Source organism: Diceros bicornis, chromosome 6 (assembly GCF_020826845.1).
Source record: "Diceros bicornis minor isolate mBicDic1 chromosome 6, mDicBic1.mat.cur, whole genome shotgun sequence".
Lineage (NCBI taxonomy): Eukaryota > Metazoa > Chordata > Mammalia > Perissodactyla > Rhinocerotidae > Diceros > Diceros bicornis.
Window position 1 is genome coordinate 84,654,318 of NC_080745.1, and position 22,537 is coordinate 84,676,854.

A 22,537-nucleotide genomic window follows, 5' to 3' on the forward strand; every position below is an offset into this window, starting at 1 on the left:
TCCATTAGTGTGTTCAGATTGACCCTGAAACATTGCCCATTCCCCTCTAAAGGATTAGTAAAGTGTGGGCAGTTACCTGTGGGAGACAGGTAATTAGGCCAATCTGGAGATTAAACCAGAGATGTGCCTGCTGTTCAATTCCTTAATTGCTCCTGACTTTCCCAGGGACCCCGGGTTGAGGGGTGGGTGTGAGTGGGGAGGAGGGGATAGGAAGGTGTTTTCGTTTCCTAGGACGGTGGTAACAAATCACCACAAACTTAGCAGCTTAAAACAATGGAAATTTACTCTTCCACAGTTCCGGAGGCCACAAGTCCAAAATCAAAGTGTTGGCAGGGTTTGTTCCCTCTGGAGGCTCTGAGGGAGAATCGTTCCATGCCTCTCTCCTGGTTTCTGGCCATCACCGGCAATCCCTGGTGTTCCTTGGCTTGTAGCTGTGTCACTCCAATCTCTGCCTCTGTCTTCACGTGGCCTTCTCTCTGTGTCTCAAATCTCCCTCTCTTGTCTCTATTAAGGAGACCACTCATTGGATTTAGGGCCTACCCTAAATCCAGGATGATTTCATCTCAAGATTTTCAATTACATCTGCAAAGACCCTATTTCCAAATAAGGTCACATTCACAGGTAGCAGTGGTTAGGATTTGGATGTTTCTTTTGGGGGGACACGTGTGTGCGAGTGGGATGTGTGGTGTGGGATATAAGCTTGGAAAGCAGACCCAAGCCCCTGATGGCCCTCGGCTTGGATACCGCTCTGCCTGCCCAGGCCTAGTGGCTATGGGCTGCTCCCCTCAAGTAGGGCCACCCCGATACCTAACAGGAAAGGCCTAGGCAGCCTCAGCTGTGGGGGACTGGGAGGGGTGTGGGAAGGTCTCCTGTAACTCACAAGATGGATGAAGCTCAGCTGTACCAGGCAGCACACGGAGAGAAAGACGCAGCTGCCTTTCTAGGAGAGAATCCCGGGCTCTGGTCACACTGTCACCCTCACCTGACAGGGAGGCTAAGCCAGGGCAGGGGTCTGCCTCTTCCCGCTGCCCAGCAACCTCTGCTTGGTCCAGCCTCCCAGTTACACCTCCTCAGGGCTCATCCGCAGCCCCTTCACCCAGATACTCACTCGTCCAGACCAAACCCCCTCCTCGACCCTCACCCCAGATTCTGACCTCAGCTAAGTTCTCAAAACAGCCCAACTCCTATCTCTTGAAAGCTTTTATTTTTCCTATTACTCAAGTAAAACATTTCCATTGCTAAAAATCTAGAAATGCAGGTAAGAAAAAAAAAAAACCATTATCCCCAAACCAAGAAATGGTAACTGTCAACGTTTTTATGTTTATTTTTCTATACTTTTTTCTCAGTGTAAGAAATACTTGTTCATTATCTTTATAAAAGCGGGATTATTTGGAGTTATGCAGAGCCACCCTGGCACAGCCATCTGCAGTGCCCTGCATACCATTTTGTAAACTTTTTCAACCTAATACTGTAGTGTGGCCATCATATTATAGTAAGCTTTTATATATCTCCTTGTCATCATTTCGAATGACTGCCTGTGTTCCATGGTACCAAAATGTATTTAACTCACCGCCCGCCAATCAACATTTATATTGGGTCTAATGTTTTGCTGTCATTATACACACACACTGTAATGTTTCCTCACGCATATATATTGATGAATGTGAGTCCTTCCTTAGGCTAAATTCCTAAAGTGGGTAACCTGGGTGAATTTTGTCACCTTACTCCAGCCAAAGGCCACAAGGAGCACACCCGTGGTTCAACAGGTTGGGTTTATTGCTCGTTGCAGTGAGGGAGGACACCCACCAGGGGGAGCTGTGGGGCATCTCGGTATGTGGGTCTTAGGAAGCTTGTAGCATAGGGTTTGGACTTGGGTCCAGCGGTTGTGGGAAGACTTAAGGAAGCAGGGCTTGGCTCTGTATTGGATGCTGTCAGGGCAGAGACAATTCTCAGGTTGGTATCTCAATAAATCTTATCTAGTTGGAGAAAAAACTAGACTAAGGTAAATCTGTAATTAGTAAAGAAGCAATAGTCATACATTAGCCAGGATAGAGGGATATTTGGTCCTTTTTGTGGTTTGGATAATGTTCACGTTCTGTGTTCAGACATGCTTACGGAGTGGTCTTGTTTTCTTCTTGATCCGTCACAGCGTGGCCAGTCGGACACTGCCGTTTTGTGAAGTAGTTTATGTTTAATAGGGAACAGCAGGACCTGGTGGCGAGTGCCGGGCCAGCTCTCCAGTGACACCGGCTGCTTTTCGCCTTCTCGAAGGCTATACACATTTTTAAAGTTTGAGAAGCCCATTGCCGAATAGCCTTCCACTAAAGTTGTACTAAAATATAACACGCACCCCCCCCCAGACACACTCAACACACACACACACTCAGTATATAATCTTTGGGGCATAGGATCTGGCTCCTCGGCTACTCTCACCGTCTGCCTGTCAGCCCAGCCTAGCTGGGGAAGCACTGGCCCCAGTCTTGGCCTCAGGGCCACCTGCCCCTTGGCTACCTCACTATACCTACCCACAGGCCACTGTGGGGGTGCCCAGCCTCCAGGATCCCATGGGTTGAGATCAGCCCCTTTTTCTCCTACACCCACTTTGTATAATGCCACATATGCTCACAAGCATTCATCCGTATCATGGCTGCCGAGGACTATTAAGTTATTTTGCTCTGCTGAGTGAGTGGAAAGAGCGCGAGAAGCCAGCATCTGACCCGCTGTGCAGAGCTCTCCCCAGCAGCCGGCGGTGTAACCTTCGGGATTCTCAGCATCTCTTAGAACTTCAGTTTGTCACGTCAGTTAGAATCTTGAGCTTCTAACATCATTTTTTTTTTTTTTTCCCCGCTCAGCATTTCGTTGGGCTCTCAAGTTGAAGGTGGCTTTGTTGAGATACTAAGATTACCTTGTGAGGACAGAGTGGGCCGGGGCGGGGGCCGGAAATAGAAAAGAGGGAGGTGGTTACTGATGACCTGGGGAGGGGGCCCTGGGGAGCTGCTTTTTCTGTCTTAGTTTGGTGTGAGATCTGAGGGACTGAGGCCATGGCAGGGAGCACCCCTTCGAGGACACCGCTGTTCCAGGCCCCTGACTCCAGGAGAGAGGAGCAGTCAGTTCTCTGCAGGGGACAGGTGGAGCAGGTGACAGGGCCAGAGTGGGGGCTGCCTGGCGTGGCCCTGATAGGATGCCGAGGTTTCTTAGCAAAGCATCTCTGCTTTCCAGGACATTCCATTACACTTGAAAGATTGAAGAAGGCAGGATGGGTATTCTGATGGGGGCAGGGTGGAGGTGTGCGCACGCACAGGGCTTGTTTGCAGGAGGACGGGTATTTATTTACATGTGAGCTCTCATAAGGGCTCCCTCGAGGTTAGCGCCCTCTAGCTCATTTTAGCCTTGAAACAACCTGGTGAATAGAAACTATTTTTATTTCCATTTAACAAGAAGGAAATGGAGGCTCAGAGAGGTTAAAAACCTGGGGACTTGACTTAGTCACTCATGTGATCCCGGGTCTGGTGACTGCAATGCCCAGGCCCTTTGCATTCCCCAGGCTAACAGATTGCTTTATAAGGAGCTCTGAGCAGAAAGTGGTGGAGGGAGAAGGCACAGGGGAGGGAATGCACCCCAGTGCCTGCAGCGTCGTTACATCCATTCTTAGTCTGATGGTGGCCCTGCCTTGAGTCTGGGCTGGCTCCCCTGTTGTTTTTATGGACTATAAAAAATCTGCTCCCTGTTCAGTGGACGGACCGGCAGTGGGTGTGCTTTGTTAGGTTGATGCAAGTGAGTGATCTTTGCATGTGTCCCTCGGAGTCAGTGGACCCAGGGTACTTCCCCAGGCCAGTGGCACCCAGCGGCTGGGCTCCTGAGTTCCCTGGGCTGGAACAGCAATGACAGAATCTGGAGAATTCACATGTCTGTCTTTTGGGTTTTTTAGGAGCTGGGGAACGCAATTTGGAGATCCAAAGGGGTAGGACTAGACAAAACCCAAACTCCTCGGCGCCGCCAAGCCCTGGGAGATCTGGCCCCTGCACACTTCCAGCCGCCTCCGCTCCTCCAGTCCTGCCCTGCGGTACAATCAGCCTGCATGGTCATTCCTTCAGTGGGTGCTGACCTCTCCACTCCAGCCTGGCACGTGCTGTGCTCTCTACCTGGGACACTCACCCTGCCCCATCATCTTGTCTCTTAGCTAATTCCTACTCCCTTAGGGCTCATCCTTGATATCACTTCTTCCAAGGACCCCCAGGCCTGGGTCAGTGTTTCAAAATATAAGTTTTATTAATATTCAGGTATGATGAAGCCAACAGATCAGGAGACAATTGCCATTAAAAAGATATTTTGTTACAGTTCCCAAGAGGAGGGGGCAGGCCATACCACACAGGGCCACAGGGGCATGCACCAGTGTTGGGCAGGAGGCAGAGGGAGCCTTTATTGTGGTTTCTGCAGGAAGGAACAGGTGAGGCAGGGTAAGCAGGCTTAGGGTTGGCTAGTTGGAATCGTTTCAGCAGGTTCTGGGGCATAGGAGCTCTAATTGTCTGGTACCTGGCCCTGGGGTGATTAGGGTAGGGGACGGTGGTCCTGAGTGTGAAAGCCCAGTAAAGGAGGTGGTTGGAATGTGGGCTGCAGATCAGTGGGTTTGCACATGGAATGTTCCCTTGTAGACAAATCCTTTACTGTCTCTTGGAATTGGCTAGCCCTGAGAGGGACGCTGCCACTAGGGTCAGCAAAGTGCCAAGATGTCGAAGCATCAGAATAAAAAGACATGCTTAAATCCGTCGGTTGCCCCTCCTCTGAGTCCCCGCGGCTCGCTGAGCGTGACGCTTGACTCGTCCATCACCCCTGGACATCATGAGCCTCGAGGGCAGACTTTAAACCTCCAAAAGCAAGGTGCCCAGCACAAAAGATGATTTTTAAGGGCAGCTCACAAATGACTTTTTAAAAACAGTTATGTAGTTAATTTAATGTATATTAGAAATAAACCAGTTTACCAAATGTGTTAATTATCGATAAAATAAATTTACTTTAAAAAGACTGTAGGTAACAAAAAAATTGTAAGTAAAAAGGTAAGCCCATTCTTAAAGAAAAATGTTAAGTAAAACTCCTGGTGCTGTGAGGATATGAAACTGCAGAGGTGGCATCCGTCCTTCACCTTGCCCCCATTTCATCCCCAACACCCAGCACAAACTTGACACTCAAACGTTGCTTAACCGAGTGAGGGAAGCAAGCCCCGGCTGGCGGTTGTCATCACGGCCTCCCAGCCCTGGCTGCACCAACCCAGAAGTCTTGGAATAATGGGATCAGCAGTGGGAGGAGCTGAGGAGTTGGTTTGTCTGAGATTGTTTTTACAGAGGAGAAAACCGAAGCCCAGTGTCAGAGAACTTTCCTGGGGTCACACAGCAAGTTAGTGGCAGTGTCCAGTGCTGCTCTCTTATCACTGAGACCACGCCCCTTGCCATATAGGACTCAGCTCAAGGGCAGGACCACCCTTTGCTTCTCCGTGGTGGAAGCCCTGCCTGTCTTCTGACTTGCGCACTGCCTCAGCCAGAGGCTGATCCACAGGCAGTGCCCACCCCCGCCAACCCCTCGCCCAGCAGTGGCCTAGACTCCGGTGCATGGCAGCCCCCACACCTTAGGAGCCAGCTGATCCTGATTTCAGTACCCACAGGGGCCTCCCACTGCACACACAGTGTCCTGAGCCCTGGTCTTTAGAGCCAGCACTCAGCCTCTGAGGCCTAGACACTCCACATTGCCAGGCCCCAGGGGCTCCGGGTCTGTACTTTCCACCAAGGGAGGGTAAGGATGTGCCCAGGGTGATAGTGCCGCTCAGTGCCAGAACAAGAGTTGAAATTGGGTCTTTCAGTGAACCACACCGCCTCCCCTACGGGGGACTGGTGGGCGTCACTGAAATGGACAGTCTAGGAAGCTAGTGAGCTCTTTGTCTACTGAACTCTTCTCTTCAAGAAGAAGATGGACATCCACTGGAATCCCCCGTAACTGGCACAGGAGATTTGGGTACAAGATGGTCCTAACTGAGAGCTGTGCTCAATGAGGTTTGGTGTCTGAGCCACCAAAGGCCTTTGCTCTTGGGATTTCTGACTTGTCTGGGCCCTGGGGCTGGGTTACTGCACATCCCAGCACACTGGGCACCTCCAGGAAGGGTTCTTGAGGGAAACGTGCTAGGGGCCATTGCCATTTATTTGTACTTGTTGTCTCTGACTTTGGCTCAGCTCCCAAGAGCTCTGTGGGGGGTGTGCATAGGGCTTTGGGTGGCCTGAAGGCCCTGGATCCCTGAGCTCAGACCCTGTAGGGAGTGATGGAGCCAGCCAAGGCCAGGGGTCCTGCTTAGGGACACTGGGGAGTGTGGCATCTTGGGGCTCTTCCCTAGAGTAGCCTCTAGAGAGCGCCCAAGGGCCTGCTCTCAGCTGTGCCCCAGAAGTGGTACCTGAGGGCATCCTGGGCTGGCCGTAATGACCACAACTCACACAGAAGCAGATACACACACACACACACACACACACACACACACACAGTGCTCATCCATGTGCAAAGGCAGAGCAGTGGGTAGGGCCTGGTACATCCAATTATCCAAGTGGAGAGACGCTTGTGGAGCACTTCCTGAGGGCTGAGTTTGGTTGGTGGGCTCTGGGGGGACGCAGGGATGGGTAAGCTGCCACAGGACACTCCACACTAACCAACTACTCTGCAAGGCAGACTGTGGGTGTCTGGAGAGGTAGAGTCGCAGATCTGAGGGTGAGGAGGGGGGCACTTCAGAGGCGCCTCCATTTATGGGATGTTTTATAGCTTCCAGAATACCATTACAGGTAGGCAGAGCAGCTCTCTTCCTGTTTTACTTTGTAGGGTACATGACTCAGGAGAGGCTGTGCATGGAGGCCCTCAAGGAAGCCCGTTGTCAGATCTTAGGAGCTGCGCTGACTCCAGGCTCCTGTGACTGTAGCTGGGATTTCTATGAGCCCGAGGGTGGAGGTCCAGGACTGCAATGGACCAAGTTTCCTGCATGAGACAGATGTGGCCCCCACCTCCCGCCTCCTAGTTCAGGACGTGGGCTTCATAGACCAAGTGGCTGAGGACACTGCAAGATTCCACCCTGGCCCCTGGAGTGAAGACACTTGGCCTTGTCCCCAGCTTTTAGTCAGCTCTTAGTTCCAAAGAGAGCAGATCAAAAATCATCCACCAACAAAATAAATCATCAGGCATAGCTTTTTTTTTTTTTTTTTGATGAGGAAGATTGGCCCTGGGCTAACATCTGTGCTCATCTTCCTCTACTTTATACGGGATGCTGCCACAGCATCGCTTGACAAGCGGTGTGTCAGTGCGCGCCCGGGATCCGAACGGGCCACCCCGGAGCCGAGCTGGGGGAGCAGAACTCGCGCACTTAACTGCTAGGCCACTGGGCCGGCCCCGGGCGTACCTTTTAATAATGTAAAACCCTGCAGTTTTTATTTGAATATTTTTGTCAAAACATTTCTGGACACTAAAGCTAGAAATAGGGGACCCCAGAATGCCAAAGCTGGGATGGATCTGGGAACCTTCTACGCCGATATTATTTTACAGATGAGGTCTGAGGCTTGGGGGGTTGATTCTCACTGAGGCCCTTTTAGAGACTCTTCTGGGTTACCCCAGATGCTATTAGGACACATGGCACTAGCCGGAAACAGGAATGACACCATGCCCCTAAGGAGGGAGCCACGGAGGAAGTACGTGGCACCCGAGTCGGCCATTCCTCTTGCAGCCCCTCAGTGAGAGCCTCCCCCATAGCCCCCAGCTCCTGAAACTCACCTGGAACAGGAAGTGCTCGGAACCTTCCTTGATGTTGCCATGGCGCCCACAACCACCCAAGGAAACCAAAGGGGAGCTCCCCTGCCAAGGCACCTTGGCAGGTAAGAAGAAAAGGGTGAACCCTGAATGTCATGAGCGCTCTCAGGATTCAGCCTCAGGAGATAAACAGCCCCCAGCGATCCTGTAATTCAGAGACCAACGCAATGGGAGTGCCTCCATTCCAGAAGCTTCCCCTGTCAACGCACCCGTGCTGAGCGAGGGGGCTTCAGAGCAGTAAGTGTGGCTGGTCCTTTTCATCCACTTGAGGGTCAAAGAAGGCATCCTGAGTGACCAGCCCTGCTTGGACATGGTAGGGAGGGGCTTCAGGGGTTCCAGGCTTGGGGGCAGGAGGGGTCTGGGAGCCGAGGGACCGTCCCAAGTAACAAATCATATGGTCAGCCACTTAGAGCCCTCCTTTGGTTCCCATCCCTTAGTAAGGGGTGAAGAATTGTGAGTTAGCTCCTCTTTTGCTTTATCTGAGCCACTTTTCCAGCACAATAGCAGAGAATTGTCAGTCCACTAATGTGCTTTAAAAAAATTAGCTATTCTCTTGATTTGATAAATAACTCACACTCGAGGCTTACTCATTCCTACTTTTGTGGCAAACTTTAGATTCTTTAGGCCAATCTCCTCCATAATATTTTGAAGAGACCTTTTGGAAATTTTTTGAAAATTTAATCTTTACCTCTTTTGTCTTCCAGGTGCTTCTTCCCCCACCTCCCCGTCCCGTGTAATCGCCACTGTCATTCATGAAAATGCTGAATCCAGTAAGTAGGTCAGCTTCACCAGGGGCCAGGCGGTGGTGGAGCAGAAGCGCCTGGTTGCGGAGGTATCACCGGGTTTCCGCAAGGTGTGGGTCTTGCACCGCTGCGGACTCCAGCTTTATTGCTGAGTCTGCTGGGAAGAGCATGTTCAGAGTCTTGCTGTCTGAGCCAACCATTGTTCTCGTCTCACACTGCAGCACGACCGCGTCTAGATTCAGCTTCCAGTTTTCAATCACCCACCATTTTCCAGGCACTATACTAAAACATAGTTCCCAAACTTTATTTTATTTTATAATTTTAACATCGCCACCATCACCATCACCATCATCATCCTCATCCTTATCCTCATTGTCATCGTTCCCATTTTACCTATGAGAACCAAGATGCTCAAAATGTCAAATGACTCACCCAAGGTCACACATCTAGTTTGTGGCAATAACAAGATTTGAACTCTGATCCTCCATTCCATGGCCCCCATCTCCCCACCACCCTGCTGGTCTTGGCGTGGCTTAGGATCAAAGGCACTCATTCCTATGGGTCCCTCATAGTGCCCTTTTCCTGGCCAGGTTTCCTTGAGCCGTCACATTTGAGGTTTATATCCATGCTGGGTATTCTCCTACTTCCTTAAGGAAATTGCTGGAGCCCTGGGGTCTCAAGAAAATGTCTAAGTCAAAGTCTCTGCCCAATGACCCGGCTATTCCTCTCCTGGGTTTATAGCCAAAAGAATTGAAAACAGGTGTTCAAACAGAAACTCGTACATGAATGTTCATAGCAGCTTTATTCACAATAGCCAAAAGGTAGAAACAACCCAAGTGTCCATCAGCTGATGAATGGATAAACAAAATGTGGTGCCTCCATATGATGGAATATGATTCAGCCGTAAAAAGGAATGAAATTCTAATACATGCCACATAAAACGTTATGCTGAGTGAAAGACAGCAGACCTGAAAGCCCACATATTATATGATTCAATTTATATAAAATATCCAGAATAGGCAAATCCATAGAGGCGGAAAGCAGATTAACGGTTGCCAGGAGCTGGGAGAGGAGGAAATTGGGAGTGATGGTTTAATGGGTACAAGGTTTTCTTTTGGGATAATGAAAATGTTTTGAATTAGATAGTGCTGATGGTTCTACAACATTGTAAATGTACTAAATTGTACACTGAAATGGTAAATTTTATGTTTTGTATATTTTACCACAAAAGAAAAAAAACAGTCGCTGGCCAAGGTCTCCTCAGTTTGGTCTCTCTCTGAATCACATGTTAGGATAAGCTCTTAAAGAACAGTTTCCTGAAGCATAATCCTACCTCGCTGTGGGTTCTTCAGAGCTACCTGCAAAGAAACAATCTTTCTCTCCAACACTTCGCCTCCAAATACTTTGTAGTTTGAAATCCTCAGTCTACTGAATACAATATATTGGGAAGCTTTGAGAAGAATGCTCCTGAGAAACATTGGCCATACTTGAAAATTAACCAGCATTTTAAAATATGTCTTGCTTTTCTTTCTGCTATACAATTTGGGAAACCTGGCGTTTATGTGAGGTTAAAAAACAAACAAACACTTTCTCTCTTTCTTCATTTCCCCCGCAGCACAAAGCTCGGCTGGAACGCCGGATAGTTGGCTCAACCAACCGGTGGCGTCTCCCCAGAGAGCCTTTCTCTGGGGACCTGCTGGCACTCTCCCAGGAGTGCAAGGCTTTGAGCATAGACTTTGATGAGGCGCTGAAGAACCCACCCAGGTAGGGAGAGCACAGTCCCGTGGTCGGGAAAGGCCCCTTGGGGTGAACCACATTTCTGGGAAATGCCCTGTGATTGGGCCACTCTGGTTGGGCAGATGGGCTGTCACCAGGCACGTTTGTGAGGAAGGCTGCATTTGGGACCATCCCCTAGGGATGCACGGGGTCAATGTGTCTACTTCCTCTGAGAATGTCTGTGGGGGGTGATAAACGTGCAGAGACAGACAGGGATTTTTTTCTAGATTTTCCTTTGCAGTGGGAATTTTGGATGCTAACAGGATTCTGTTATAAGTTTATCAACTGATTTGTTAACAAACAAAACTTAGCTAGTCCTGGCTTAGAGTCTGAACCCTTCTTATGAATGCCCATTTCCACCCAGTGGATTGGCTTCCTAGTTATGAGAAGCTGGCTCCCCCCTCCCTCCCAGAGTATTCTGAGCAGCAGACTTAGAGCATCACTTCTTCATGTTATGAGTCATTTCTTGCCTCTCCTGAGGACACAGAGATGGACCCTATTGCAGAAGGAACACCTCACTGCCCTGGTGCTTTGCACCTGGCTGATGCCACTGCCCTCCCTGGGCCGGCAGCATCTGCCTTGTGAGCGCACAGTCAAGTCTTCCTGAGCACGGGCTGTACCCCTGGGCAGCCCCCAGCACAGAGCTCCTTGCTCCCTGTTTGCTGAGCGAGTAGCCCAATCTTCCCTTTCTAGACCCCATGGCCAGCCCTGCTCCATTGCCCCCCTCCACCTCACAGGTGACTATATTATGCACATTTGAATAAACCAAAACCCATCTGGATTTGGTGTCTAAATCCTCTGATAGCCCCAGCTTAGAAAAATTGAGTGTTGTGCGTTGCTACTTTTGGCATTGGCTAGTCATACCCTTAAACAATCTTGAATTTATTTTATATTTTGTTTGGTTAGAGCCCTGAGAAAGTCTTAGAGGTTTTTTTTTTTTTTTTTTAAAGATTTATTTATTTATTTTTCCCCCCAAAGCCCCAGTAGATAGTTGTATGTCATAGCTGCACATCCTTCTAGTTGCTGCATGTGGGACACTGCCTCAGCATGGCCGGAGAAGAGGTGCGTCGGTGCACGCCCGGGATCCGAACCCGGGCCGCCAGCAGCGGAGCACACGCACTTAACCGCTAAGCCATGGGGCCGGCCCTAGTCTTAGAGTTTTTGCCAAAGCTTGTTGTGTTCCTTAGTGCCAGGGCCAGGCCGGGCAAGAGGTATGGGAGCTGGGCCTGGGGATACAGGCAAACTCATACACAAAACTGATACGGGAGGCTGGGCAGCAGGGGCAGAGGTCTCCAGGAGTTGGTTTGTGGAATCTCCAAGTTAAGCTGGGGGTGGTAGCCTGAGGGTGGAGCACAGAAGCCTGAGGACAATGGCAGTTGGTGCCAGGCTTTAGGACTATTAAAAGGAGTCTATCGGACAGCGTCGGAATTCCTTCTCCATTTACTAGCTCTGTGACCTTTAACCAGTGGCTTAACCTCTCTGAGCCTCAGTTTCCTCATCTGTGAAATGGAAATAATAGCACCTCCCTTGAAGAGTTATCTTGAGGATTAAATTAGACAATACAGTGAAAATGCTTAGCACTGTTTCTAGCAAATAGGAGATGCCGAATATACGGAGCAATTATCTTTATAGCCTGAGCGGCACTTTTAGTTATTGATCCTGGTGATCTCATTTTGGGGTGCGTCAGCCCTGTGCTCTGCCAGCCACCAACCCCATATTTCACTCTGCCTCTTAGCACCTTCTCCAAATCAAAGCACCTTGCCTCCAACACAACACATCTCCCTCTCTCCCTGGTGACGCGGGAACCTGTGGTCCAGAGGCAGGCTGGGGCAAGTAGGCACTCTGGCAGGCTGATCACTCGTGTATCTGGTAGTCAGCTGATCCATGCTCAGCTCGGCTGGGCAGTTTGGCTCTGCTCCACGAGCCTCTCATCCCCTTCCTGAGACTGTGGGCTAACCTGAGCCTGTTTTTATCATGGCGACGGCAGAGGGCAAGAGGGCAAGCCCAGTTGCACAAGTGTTTCTCAAACTTTGAGGCACATCACATCCACTAACATCCCGCTAGCCAAACTCAAAGTCAACGGCAGGAAATCAAATTGGAGTTTTGCAAATATGAAGCCAAAAGCCCTTTGGATGGTTTGCTGCAGGACGTCCATATGTCTGTAAGAAACTTATGGAATTTCTCCCTTTCCCCTCTTGTTTCTCCATCATAGGTCATGGGGGGGGGGGAGCGAGCCCCAGCCTAAGAGCATGTTCCCAACTTCCCCACATGCCAGTTCATCACAGGCCATTTAGTCCCAAACAGTAAAGAGGACAACTCACAGGTGCCGTTTATTCCATTAACTTTTCCTAAAATGGTCCTAAAATGAACCTAGCCTTGGACTGTACACAGCCTGCATGATGAATGGTATATCTTGGCAAGCAGCCATGACACCAGGAGAAAACAATGTGGTTACTTCTGTTGTCTGGCCTCTCCTGGCTCAGCCAATGGCAGTGATGTTTGCCGGCTAGTTGAGCTCGTGGGCATAGCCCCATAGTTTCCAAAGCCCATTGCTCCATTTTGACATCATGGTCTGAACTCTTGACCTTGGCCAGCAATTCCCGGACGTGTGACCCAAACCGCCAGGGGGACTGAGGCTGGCTTGGGTCAGATCCACTGCTCCTGTTGGATAAACAACTCAGACTCTCACTGCCTTCCTGAGGCTGAGTCACCTGTAGCCACCCTGTCCACTTGGAAAGGGCAGCATGTGGTCGATATTATTCCGGACACAGGTACCCCCCACCCAAGCCCTCCTCCATGCACCCTGGCCCCCGAGGGCTCCTGGGGTCATTGGAAAACAGCATGGCAAAGGTGACAGTAACTAGATGTGGTCACCAAGTGTCCCTTGGCTGGTTGGCTTTCTTGGGATGACTGTCTTTAAGCTGTGAATGTGTGACTCAAACTTTGTTTCATTTCCTTGCTCAGTGGGATGAATATAGTGTTTATGGAAAAGCATCTTATCTTTGTCATCATTTGATCATTGAACGGATGTTTATTGAGCACTTGCATGATGCGCTGCTAGGGTTACAGCAGTAAATAATCTGTCTTTGTGGAATGCAGAGCCTAGTGCAGAGGATGCATGAGTAAATGTCGACCACAAGACACTATGGAAGGAGTTCTCATGAGGGTAATCCCAGGGCGGCAGTGGGGAGGGCTGCTCATCCAGCCTCCCCAGAGAATGCAACAACTAAGCTTATCTGGAAGGATGAGTAGGAGCCCATCAAGTGGAAAGGCAGGGAGGAGAGCACTACTGGGCAGAGAGAGCTGTGGGTCCAAGAGAATGGAAGCAAGAGATGGTGGGTCCAGGCTGTTGAGAAGGGCTGGAGCAGGGAGTGTAGAAGGATGAGAAGCAGAGAGAAGCATGAGCTTGTTAGCCATGCTGAGGAGTTTGGGCTTTTCCCCAAGAGCACTGGGGAGACACTGAAGGATTCTCAGCAGGAGAGAGGCAAAACCAGATTTGCATTTCGTTGGTCCCTCAGGCTGCAGTCCAGAGTGTGCATCAGAAGGGAGCACACTGGAGGCTGGAGACTGGCAGTGACTAGGGGGAGATAATGGTGGCTTGGATGGAGATCATAGCAATAAGGGCAAAGGGAGATGGATGAATTCAAAAGATATTCTGTCAGATCAGGGCAAGTGATCAGATGTGACAACACTCATATGCTGGCCTGGGCAACTGGAGGTGCCATTTCCTGGTGGAGCAGCAGTGTTGGGTTCGGGGTAGATTCTGAGTTTAGTTTTAGGGCACAATAAGACTGGGGCATGCATGACCCCTAAACAGAGGTATTGATGGGTTAATTTCCCAGGAACGACCAGAACCCTCTCTTCCTTCTCCAGCAGATATTTATTGAGTATCTGCTACAAGCTAGATGTTGTTTTAGACACTCACCAAAAGAGAGGTCGTTCAGGCAGCCAGATATAGCTTCAACTGCCTGCTCAATAAGGCCCACCCACAACCCGAAAACAGGAATTACTGCTTTGAGCCTCCGTCTGAGCTCACCGTTTATCAAATCAGCAGACAAAGGTGACCTGAGGAAACTCTCCCAGTGGGTGAGACACCATAAGGTTGATTAATGTGCAGGTACACTGCACTGGAATGATACATGTTGCAGTTGGAGAAAAATGTCATATTAACTCCTGGATTTTTTGTTTGTACTTTTCCTTGAGGTTATACATTTCACAACTTCAGAAAATTTTCTCTGAAAATGTGAAGAACAAGGCCATCCCAAGCAGGGAGGCAGGTGAGTTGTCAGAATGGTGCTGACCTCAGGGGTGTCTTGGGGTCTCTATGGAAGGAAGCCAGACCAAAGTCCAGGTCTAATGTATAATAGGTCCCCGTAAATATTTGTCAAATGCACGATGAATGAAACCAAGCTGGGCAAACACATTTTCATATGCTAACAGCCATGATGAAGATAGATGTGCTGGTGTAAATAAATAGGCTTTGGATTAGAAGTCTAAGCAGAAGCCCCATCAAGCATGGGGCAGCTGTTCTCCATCCCTTTGGGCTCTAACCAGCAATGACTTGGATGTCACATCTACACCTGTCCAAGAGGACTTCTCTGAGGTAGGATCAAGAGCCAGACTAAGTCTGTCCAGCTGGGAAAAGGTTCATTGAGCCCCATGAGAAGCTTGGACAGGTCAGCTCCTTAATAGAGCTTTTTCTGGATAAACGCCGCCCCACGGTGTGACTGCCTGAGGTCAGAGCCAGCCTCTTCCAGCTAACTGATTTCTTCTCGCTGTCAACTCTGGTTAACTGGGGCCCTGAGAAGGAGTCTGAGGCCATCTCCTGGCCCGGGAAAAAGATTTCTGGGATTGGTTGTGATGACTGCCGTGCATTTGCCATCTGAAAACAGAAGTGTATGTCAGTGAGGGGACACGCTTTATCCATAACTCTGCTCCTGCCTAAAATCACCCTAATGGGGTGGGATTCTTTCTAACCTGGCACAACCAGACCGCCATCTGAGGCAATTCAAGATTTGAGATGCAGACCCAGGTTCTAAACCCCAGCACCAAACAATATCATAGAATTAGTGAGTAACAATAATAGTAACAAGATAGGAAGCAGGTGCCCAAGTTCACACAGTCAAAATAACGGCTGGCCAAGAAATAAGCAGATGTGGCTAGTGGCCTTCAAGGTCCTGTCTGGCGCTGAGATTCAGGGTTTTAGGGGATCTCCCGTGCACAGCCCCCTTCCCCCAGCTGTGTACTAACACAGAGTCCAGCCTGCAGAGCCCTCTCGCCCACAGCCTCTCATGCCTCCCCTGGCCTGGCATCCTTGGACCCTCCATCTGCCCTCCTGTCAGTCTCTTCTCTTTGTAATCACCTGTGCTATCCACGGGTGAGACTCCCCCACATAAAGCCCTTTACAGTATTCACATTGTAATCTCATTTCATGCCTGGAGCTGGGCTTTCTGCGGATCCCCATTCCCTTGAGGAAAGAGGCTCACAAGGACTCTGCTCCCCCGTGACGGCTCTTTTACTGTATTGCATTTTGCTATTGCCTTTCAGGTGGGTAATAATTAGACACTAATTGCCCAGTAGTTTTCAACAGGGAACCAGTAGTGACCTTGCTCCCCTTGGGACAGTTGGCAACGTCTGGAGACGTTTTTGGTTGTCACAACTTAGGTGGGTGGGTGCTACTGGCATCCAGTGTCTAGAGGCCAGGGATGCTGCTAAGGACCCTACAATGCACAGGACAGCTCACAGCAGAGAATTATCTGGCCCAACATATCAGCAGTGCTAGGCTTGAGAAACCCTTAGTGGGGAAGGCAAGGTGAGGCCCCCGGGAGTGTCCCAGCCAGCGTCCCTGCCCCATGAAGCCTTCTCCAATTCCCCAAGTTGAAGGCAGCCCACGTGCCTCTGAAGTCCTGCAGCTGTTGGTCAGTGGCTCTCTTGGATATTCGTCACTTTCTATGTTACCTTGTAAGTCTGCCTATCGTATCCCACTGGGAGCCAGTAAGCACCCTGAGGTCTCCACTGTCATCCTCAGCATTTTATTCCTGAAAGGCCTAGCGCACCGCCTACCCACTCATCTTCTCAATAATGGTGATTGAACAGAAGAGAAGGTGGGAGAAGGAGCTAATTCATCTTTGGGAAGGGCCGTTGTTAGATCATTTGCTCAGCATCTCTTTCTCTCCTCAGACGTGATTCTTGAATGCCTGGGCTTCAAATGGGAACTCCATCAGCCCCAGATCTTTCAATCCAAGACCCTGACCAAGCTGTACCTGGCGGCCCTGGCCCGGGACACCACCAGCCCCGTGAAGGAACTCGAGAAGCTTCTGCGAGGTACTTTCTCACTGGCACCCAGCGCGAGCACCAAACGCCATGTGGTTTGAGAGACCCCCTCTTGGCGACTGGTTATCTGTTTGGGGCACTCTGGCAGTTAAGGGCGAGGCCCATGGTGTGACCTCATGACCAGATATAACTTCAGTCTCCTCAGCTATAAATGGATACAACGGTTCTTACTGTGTTGTGTTGAAGACTAGAGGAGGTGTGGGTGTAAGTTCTAGAACAATGCCTGGCATGTCGTGAGCACTCAGAAGTGTCAGCTATTTTTCTCATAAAACCTAATCTTGTCCAGCCGGCTGAGACGGAGACTCTACCTACTCCTTGGGAAGAGAGAGTGGGTTGTATTGAGTCTTCTCAGGGGCTCTCTGGAAGGAGGTACAGTTCTGCCACGTGGGGCTTGTTTACCCTAAGTGTGCTGGGTAGAGGTTTACACGTGTACATCAATTTCATTTTTCCTTTCCTTTCCTTTCTCTTTTCTTAACTACACCTCATTCCAAAAAGTATTTAGGTTGCTTCTTTCTTTTTCTCCTTTTTTAATCCTAATAATCTCCAGTGTCTCCTTATCTGTCCCATAAGCTCCTCTCCAGCAGCCTTGCCAACGTCTTCTTTGGGTAACACACATTGGCATTGGCTCAGGACGACTCATAAGCAGGTGCCATGGAAAAATTCATGGTCTTCAAACCCAGCCAGCATGCCAGTCAAGCTAGGATTACATTTCCAGGATGTGGCACCAAAGCCTTGTTATTCTAGAACCAGACAGGCTGCCGGAGCCCCCAGTCGCTGCCCCACCCTGAGCCTGGAGAGAAGGCCCAGCTGCCAGCCGGAATCTTCCCGGCCATGAAGCCTCTGACTCAGCTCTTCCCGGCTGAGCTGGGAGCCGAGAGCAGCTGCGGCATTCCCACAGAACCGTTAACGGCCTTCGTGCTCACTCACGATCCTTGCTCTTCCTACACGCTTGTCCAGTGTCATCAAGAGTAGGACTGAGCTCTTCCTCCCTTGTCCCCCATGCCCAGGTCAGAGCTCTCACTAGGAACCAATGAAAGGCCATGGCGACCCAGACAATGAGACATTGAACAGCAAGAGAATCTGGAAAGGGAAGATGGAGTTATCATTAGTATTATGGTCTTTAATGTGTCTAGAATGGTCTCACTGAGAAGATTTGGCCCTGCTAAGACAGTGCTCTGATCCAAGCCCCTGCTAGAGGCTGGGCCTGACGGGGACGTCGGGGTAGGTGCAGAGATGAAACCCCAGCACCCTGACTGTCACACATTCCAGGATCTCCCCACAAGCACCACCAACTGCCCCAGGCCGTAGGACTTTTATCTCCACGATTTTCAGTAGGTACAGCCCTTCATGTGCCTTTGAAGCAGAACATGTCTCACAATGATGGTTTGTACCTGCATGTCACGATTATTGCTCTTGTGTTCTTGAAAACACCTGTGTTGTGGTCCTGGTGTTAGCAGCAGAGAAAGTTCTGACCAAGCTCTGGAGTGGCAGGCTCTGCGGAGACGTAGCCCCCTGTTGGCCACACAAGCCTGTCCCAGCTGCTCATTGTCTCTCCACCAAGAGCCGAGGATCAGCTGTACTTTAGCAGGGCATGTTTATTCTCTAGGAAGAAATCCAAGAAGGCACTCTGTTACTAAAAATGAACCACCTTGGTTTAAGAGCATCTCAGAAGCGCATGATCAAATCGTGACTTTCCTATCTGACTCTGAGGTTTTACTTAAAGTGGAGGGAATGTTGAACTTCTGTCTTCCACTTACCCTAACTGAGCTGATAATATTCCCTCCTTCCTTCGACAAATGTCATTGAGTGCTTACCTTATGCCAGGCATTGTGCTAGGAACTTAATGTCGGGGGTTGGGGGACAGACAAACCCAAAATGATAAAGCATCATAAATAGCATGATACATGATGATACTACCGACCACCTCCTGAGTGCCTACTGTGTGTCAGGCACCAACGTGCATCATCTTATTTACTCCTCCCAGTGGGGGTGAACGATAGAACGGAGCGTGCCGATGGGAGGCTGTGTGGAAATCCAGGAGAGGAAAATGATGCAGAGCTGGGAACAAGGCCTGGCACTTAGTAGGTGCTCAATAAATATTTGCCGAATGAGGGCCTGAACAGAGCCAGTGCCGTGAGCACAGGGAGGGCAGGCCGACGGCCTCGCTTGCCTAAGGAAAATGGGTCTTTGCTGGCTCTTTTGTCTACTGGCTTCGTAGTTGCAAAGTGTGACATAGTTTTTGGCTCCTGACTCGTCATTTTTGGTCACCTGGAACCTTGAGCTCACTTGGGATTCTGGCGATGGACTCTGTTCATTCCAGCTGATATTCACTGAGCACCAGCATGTGCAAGACTCTGCGGGGTCCTGGGGATGGAGTGGTGAGGAAACCACACGACGCACCTGCCCGGCAGATAATAAACCCACAGATCTGTGGTGGAACAGCAGCTGGTAGTAATAGCGGGTGGTTAGTCCAGGAGGAAAAATAAAGCCGGTTGGTGGGGGGAGGTGGGGGTGGGGTGCTACCTTACATATAGGGTCAGGCAGGCCCCTAATCGGAGAGAGAGGGAGCCCCCGAGATGCTCCTGGGGAACAAGCCTCAAGGAGGCAGCTTTGGGACCCAGTGAGCCTGAGACTAGGGGGAGCATCTTGGGGCCACTGGAGGGGCTGTGGCTTTGTGCCAAGGGTGCAGGATGCCGCTGGAGACCCGAGAGCAGTGTGTGTTGTAATTCACATTTTAGAATAATTCCGAGTGGATGGGAGAGGCTGGCAGTGAATCGGGCTGCCCTCTCCCTTCCTTCTGGAAGACTTCGGTAGCAAGGCGGGGGGGGGGCTCTGTTTGGAGATCTGTGGGGGTAGTTTCAAGAGCCACTGGGTGGATACCTCAGTCCCACATTCATCCCTCAGTAGGCAGTCACTGTGCTCCTCCCTCAGGCCATGTCTGAGCTGGGTGCTAGGGTGCAGAGATGATGGAGGCCCACCCCCTGCTCTCAAACTGCTCAGAGCCTGATGAGAGAGAGAGGGGGAGGGAGGAAGAAAGGGAAAGAGAGAGGGAGGAGGGACCTTGTCATAAATATTTGAAATGCAGTGTGAGCATCGGTTTCAGGTTTTGACCATCACAGTGGCTGTGAGGTCATCGGGGGAAGCTGGCCGAGGGGCACACTGGAAATCTCTGTACTATTTTTGCAACTTCTTGTGAGTCTTCAATTATTTCAAAATAAATAATCATTTCAAAAATGCATCCATTAAACAAAAAAACAGACAAAATACAGTGTGGTATGTGCCAAGATCAAGGTTGTGCAAAGTGTGTGCAGCCTGACATGGTATCTTGCACAATTCACTGTGGCTATCACATCCCTACATCCTTATCCCATTTCTTTTGCTAGCTCAGTTGCCTGGGAAGATCAAAGAAAGACCCCCAGTAAAGAAGATGATCATTTCCTTGAAGATCAATGACTCCCTGGTCACTAAAGTTGGTAATGTACCCCTGTCTTCATATTCTGAGATGCCATTGAACCAATAGTCCTCCCAGATTTTAAAAACAAACAAACAACCACAACAAAACACAACAAACAAGTGGTAGACAATGTTCAGTGCTTCCTTATAAGGAATGCCTGCACAGTGTGAAGAGAGGTAGGGAGAGAGGCTGGGACAACTTGAGAATATGAAGGAAAGTGTAATGTTGTTCAGGAGAGGTACTCGTCCTTGGGAGGGAGGTGTGAAGGATGCAGAGGAGGAAGGAAGTAGCAGGCTTCTCAGACAGACCTAGTGACAACATCCCTGCCCTTCCCACTGCCATTCCAGGAGCACACTGCCCAGGGGGGCTCTCAGACCCACCCTTGCCCCCAGGCAGTGCTCCACCGGCCCCTTCCCTCCTAGGCCCCTCGCTGGTGGGCTTCCAGCAGCAGAAGCCTCCCCCAGGAGGCTCCCTTGGGCTCACCTTCTCCCTACCCCATCCTGGCCACCTAGCAACAGACTTCTGTGTTCATGGGACATGCACGCTGTCACGTGCTGTCACAGGTCTATGAATCAGTAGGTCCGAAATCATCCACTTAAGCACTGGTTGGACCACTTGTCCTCAGAGCCCACTGGACCACATGACAGCACTGTTTGGGATCAGGTAGAACTTGGATTAAGCCAAGTCCATCTGTTCCCTAGCCATGGGAGCTGTGTTCCCAAACTATCAAAGTATAGTTTGGCTCTTCCCAGGAGTCCTTAGCCCTTTTGAAGACTCCAGACTCCAAAGAAAATCTGCTGCAAGCTATATGTCGTCTCCAGAGAAAAACACGCACCTATGTGCCCGCCTCATTCTGTGCATATTGGGCAGCCACCTCCCTGCACAGGTCATAGACTGCCGGTTAGGAGAGGATCCCTGAGGCACAGACTCTAAAGACCAGCTCACAGGACCATCGTTCAGCAGGAGCTCAGTTTTCTTTAGCTTCATCCTCAACTCCTTTTGAGAAGCTGGGAGCCCAGGCAGTGTCTGCGCCCGGGTCAGAGTGGGTGCATTTTCTCCAACGGCTTCTCTGGCCGCCCAGTTAGTGGACACTCGAGCATCCAGGAGGGAGGGCACCTGGGAGTGAGGGACGCGGGAGTGCAGAGCCCCTGCTAACAGCTCTCTCTTGGATGCTGCCTCACCAGCCTTTGCCACAGCCCTGAAGAACCTCTACTTGAGCGAGGCAAAGATGAACATGGACGACATGCTGGGTGTGCTGGCTTCCGCTCACATTCTCCAGTTCGACACCCTGATTCAAAGGTAAGGAACGGTGGTGGGCATGGGCGAGGGCCAGCCCTGGGCAGGATCGGAAGGGGCCTCCTGGCGCATTTCATGGAATATGCCTCTTCCGTGAGCTAGGACATTTGGGGTTTCTTTGCACAGAGCTTTGAGTCGGCAAAGGCACCGAGACCCTAATTCACACTAATGCGTTATCAGCTCACAACTGAGCCACCTCTCCAGTGGCACGCTCATTTTAACCCATGATTCTTGACTCACAGGAGTGAAATGCAGATGGGGGATTTCTAGGGCTGGGAGATATTTGTAGGTGTGCAAAGTGACTTCCCAACAGTACTCAAACCATGCCTGCTTATGAATTTCACCTGTGATCATTCTTCTCTAAACAAGTCTCTCTCCATTTAGTGCCCACACACATACACTGGCCATTTGAAGGCAAGCTGACTTCCCATCACTCTCAGGCCTCCTTCCCACTTGTTTCCTACTTTGTTTTTTCTTGTAAATAACATTTTTACTTTTACAAATGTTACACTCAGTCATTGTATATCTTTCAGAAGAGAGAAAAATGCAAAAATCAAACTCAAAATTGCCCGTCAATCCGACTGCCCATTTTGGGCACAGCCCTTCTCCTGGGCACTCAGACCTTGCAGCCCACCTGGCTGCCCATAAGGGGCGCCTGTGTATGGGGACTAGGAGGCATTGACGGGGGATTGGCATTGAATGTGAAAGCGTCCTCATCCCGACAAGGGTTACCTGCACTCACGGAGAGCTCGTGGATGCTGACAGTGTGAGGGAGCGATAGAGGCATCTCATGTCTCTGCCTGCATCCAAGCAGCCAGTGAAATGCAGCCCAGGAGGGTTGAAATTCAGAGGCTCCCAGTTTTCATTAGACTTTTCCTGCAGAACCAAAAGCAACCTAGGATGTGAGCTGCAGGGTCTGTGCTCAGTCCTGCTGTAAGCTGCTCCTTAGTCTCCACGTGCCTCACTGGTCTCAGCTGTGAAATGGGGCTCATTACATCTGTCCTGCCTACTTCACAGGACTTTGTTGGGAGTGGGGATGTTGGCACAAAGGGCTTTGAGATGGAGCATTTGCCGTGGTCCGACACTGTCCTCAGCTCTTTGCAGGGATTAT

The 22,537-nt window shown here is 50.2% G+C and overlaps 1 protein-coding gene across 2 annotated transcripts in view; it reads left to right on the forward strand.

Annotated features, from left to right (window-relative positions):
* Positions 1-7,493: 7,493 nt before the first annotated feature.
* BTBD16 (BTB domain containing 16) overlaps positions 7,494-22,537 on the forward strand; it is a 46,302-nt gene continuing 31,258 nt past the window's right edge. The window contains exons 1-6 of one of the 2 annotated variants that reach the window (XM_058544175.1): positions 7,494-7,650; positions 10,183-10,331; positions 14,547-14,620; positions 16,524-16,667; positions 20,060-20,149; positions 21,315-21,429. In XM_058544175.1, coding sequence (XP_058400158.1) covers positions 7,633-7,650; positions 10,183-10,331; positions 14,547-14,620; positions 16,524-16,667; positions 20,060-20,149; positions 21,315-21,429 — 590 coding nt within the window. In that variant the 5' untranslated portion in view covers positions 7,494-7,632. Of the gene's footprint in view, positions 7,651-8,576; positions 8,595-10,182; positions 10,332-14,546; positions 14,621-16,523; positions 16,668-20,059; positions 20,150-21,314; positions 21,430-22,537 lie in introns of those variants that run through there. The other variant, XM_058544177.1, reaches the window with a different exon arrangement.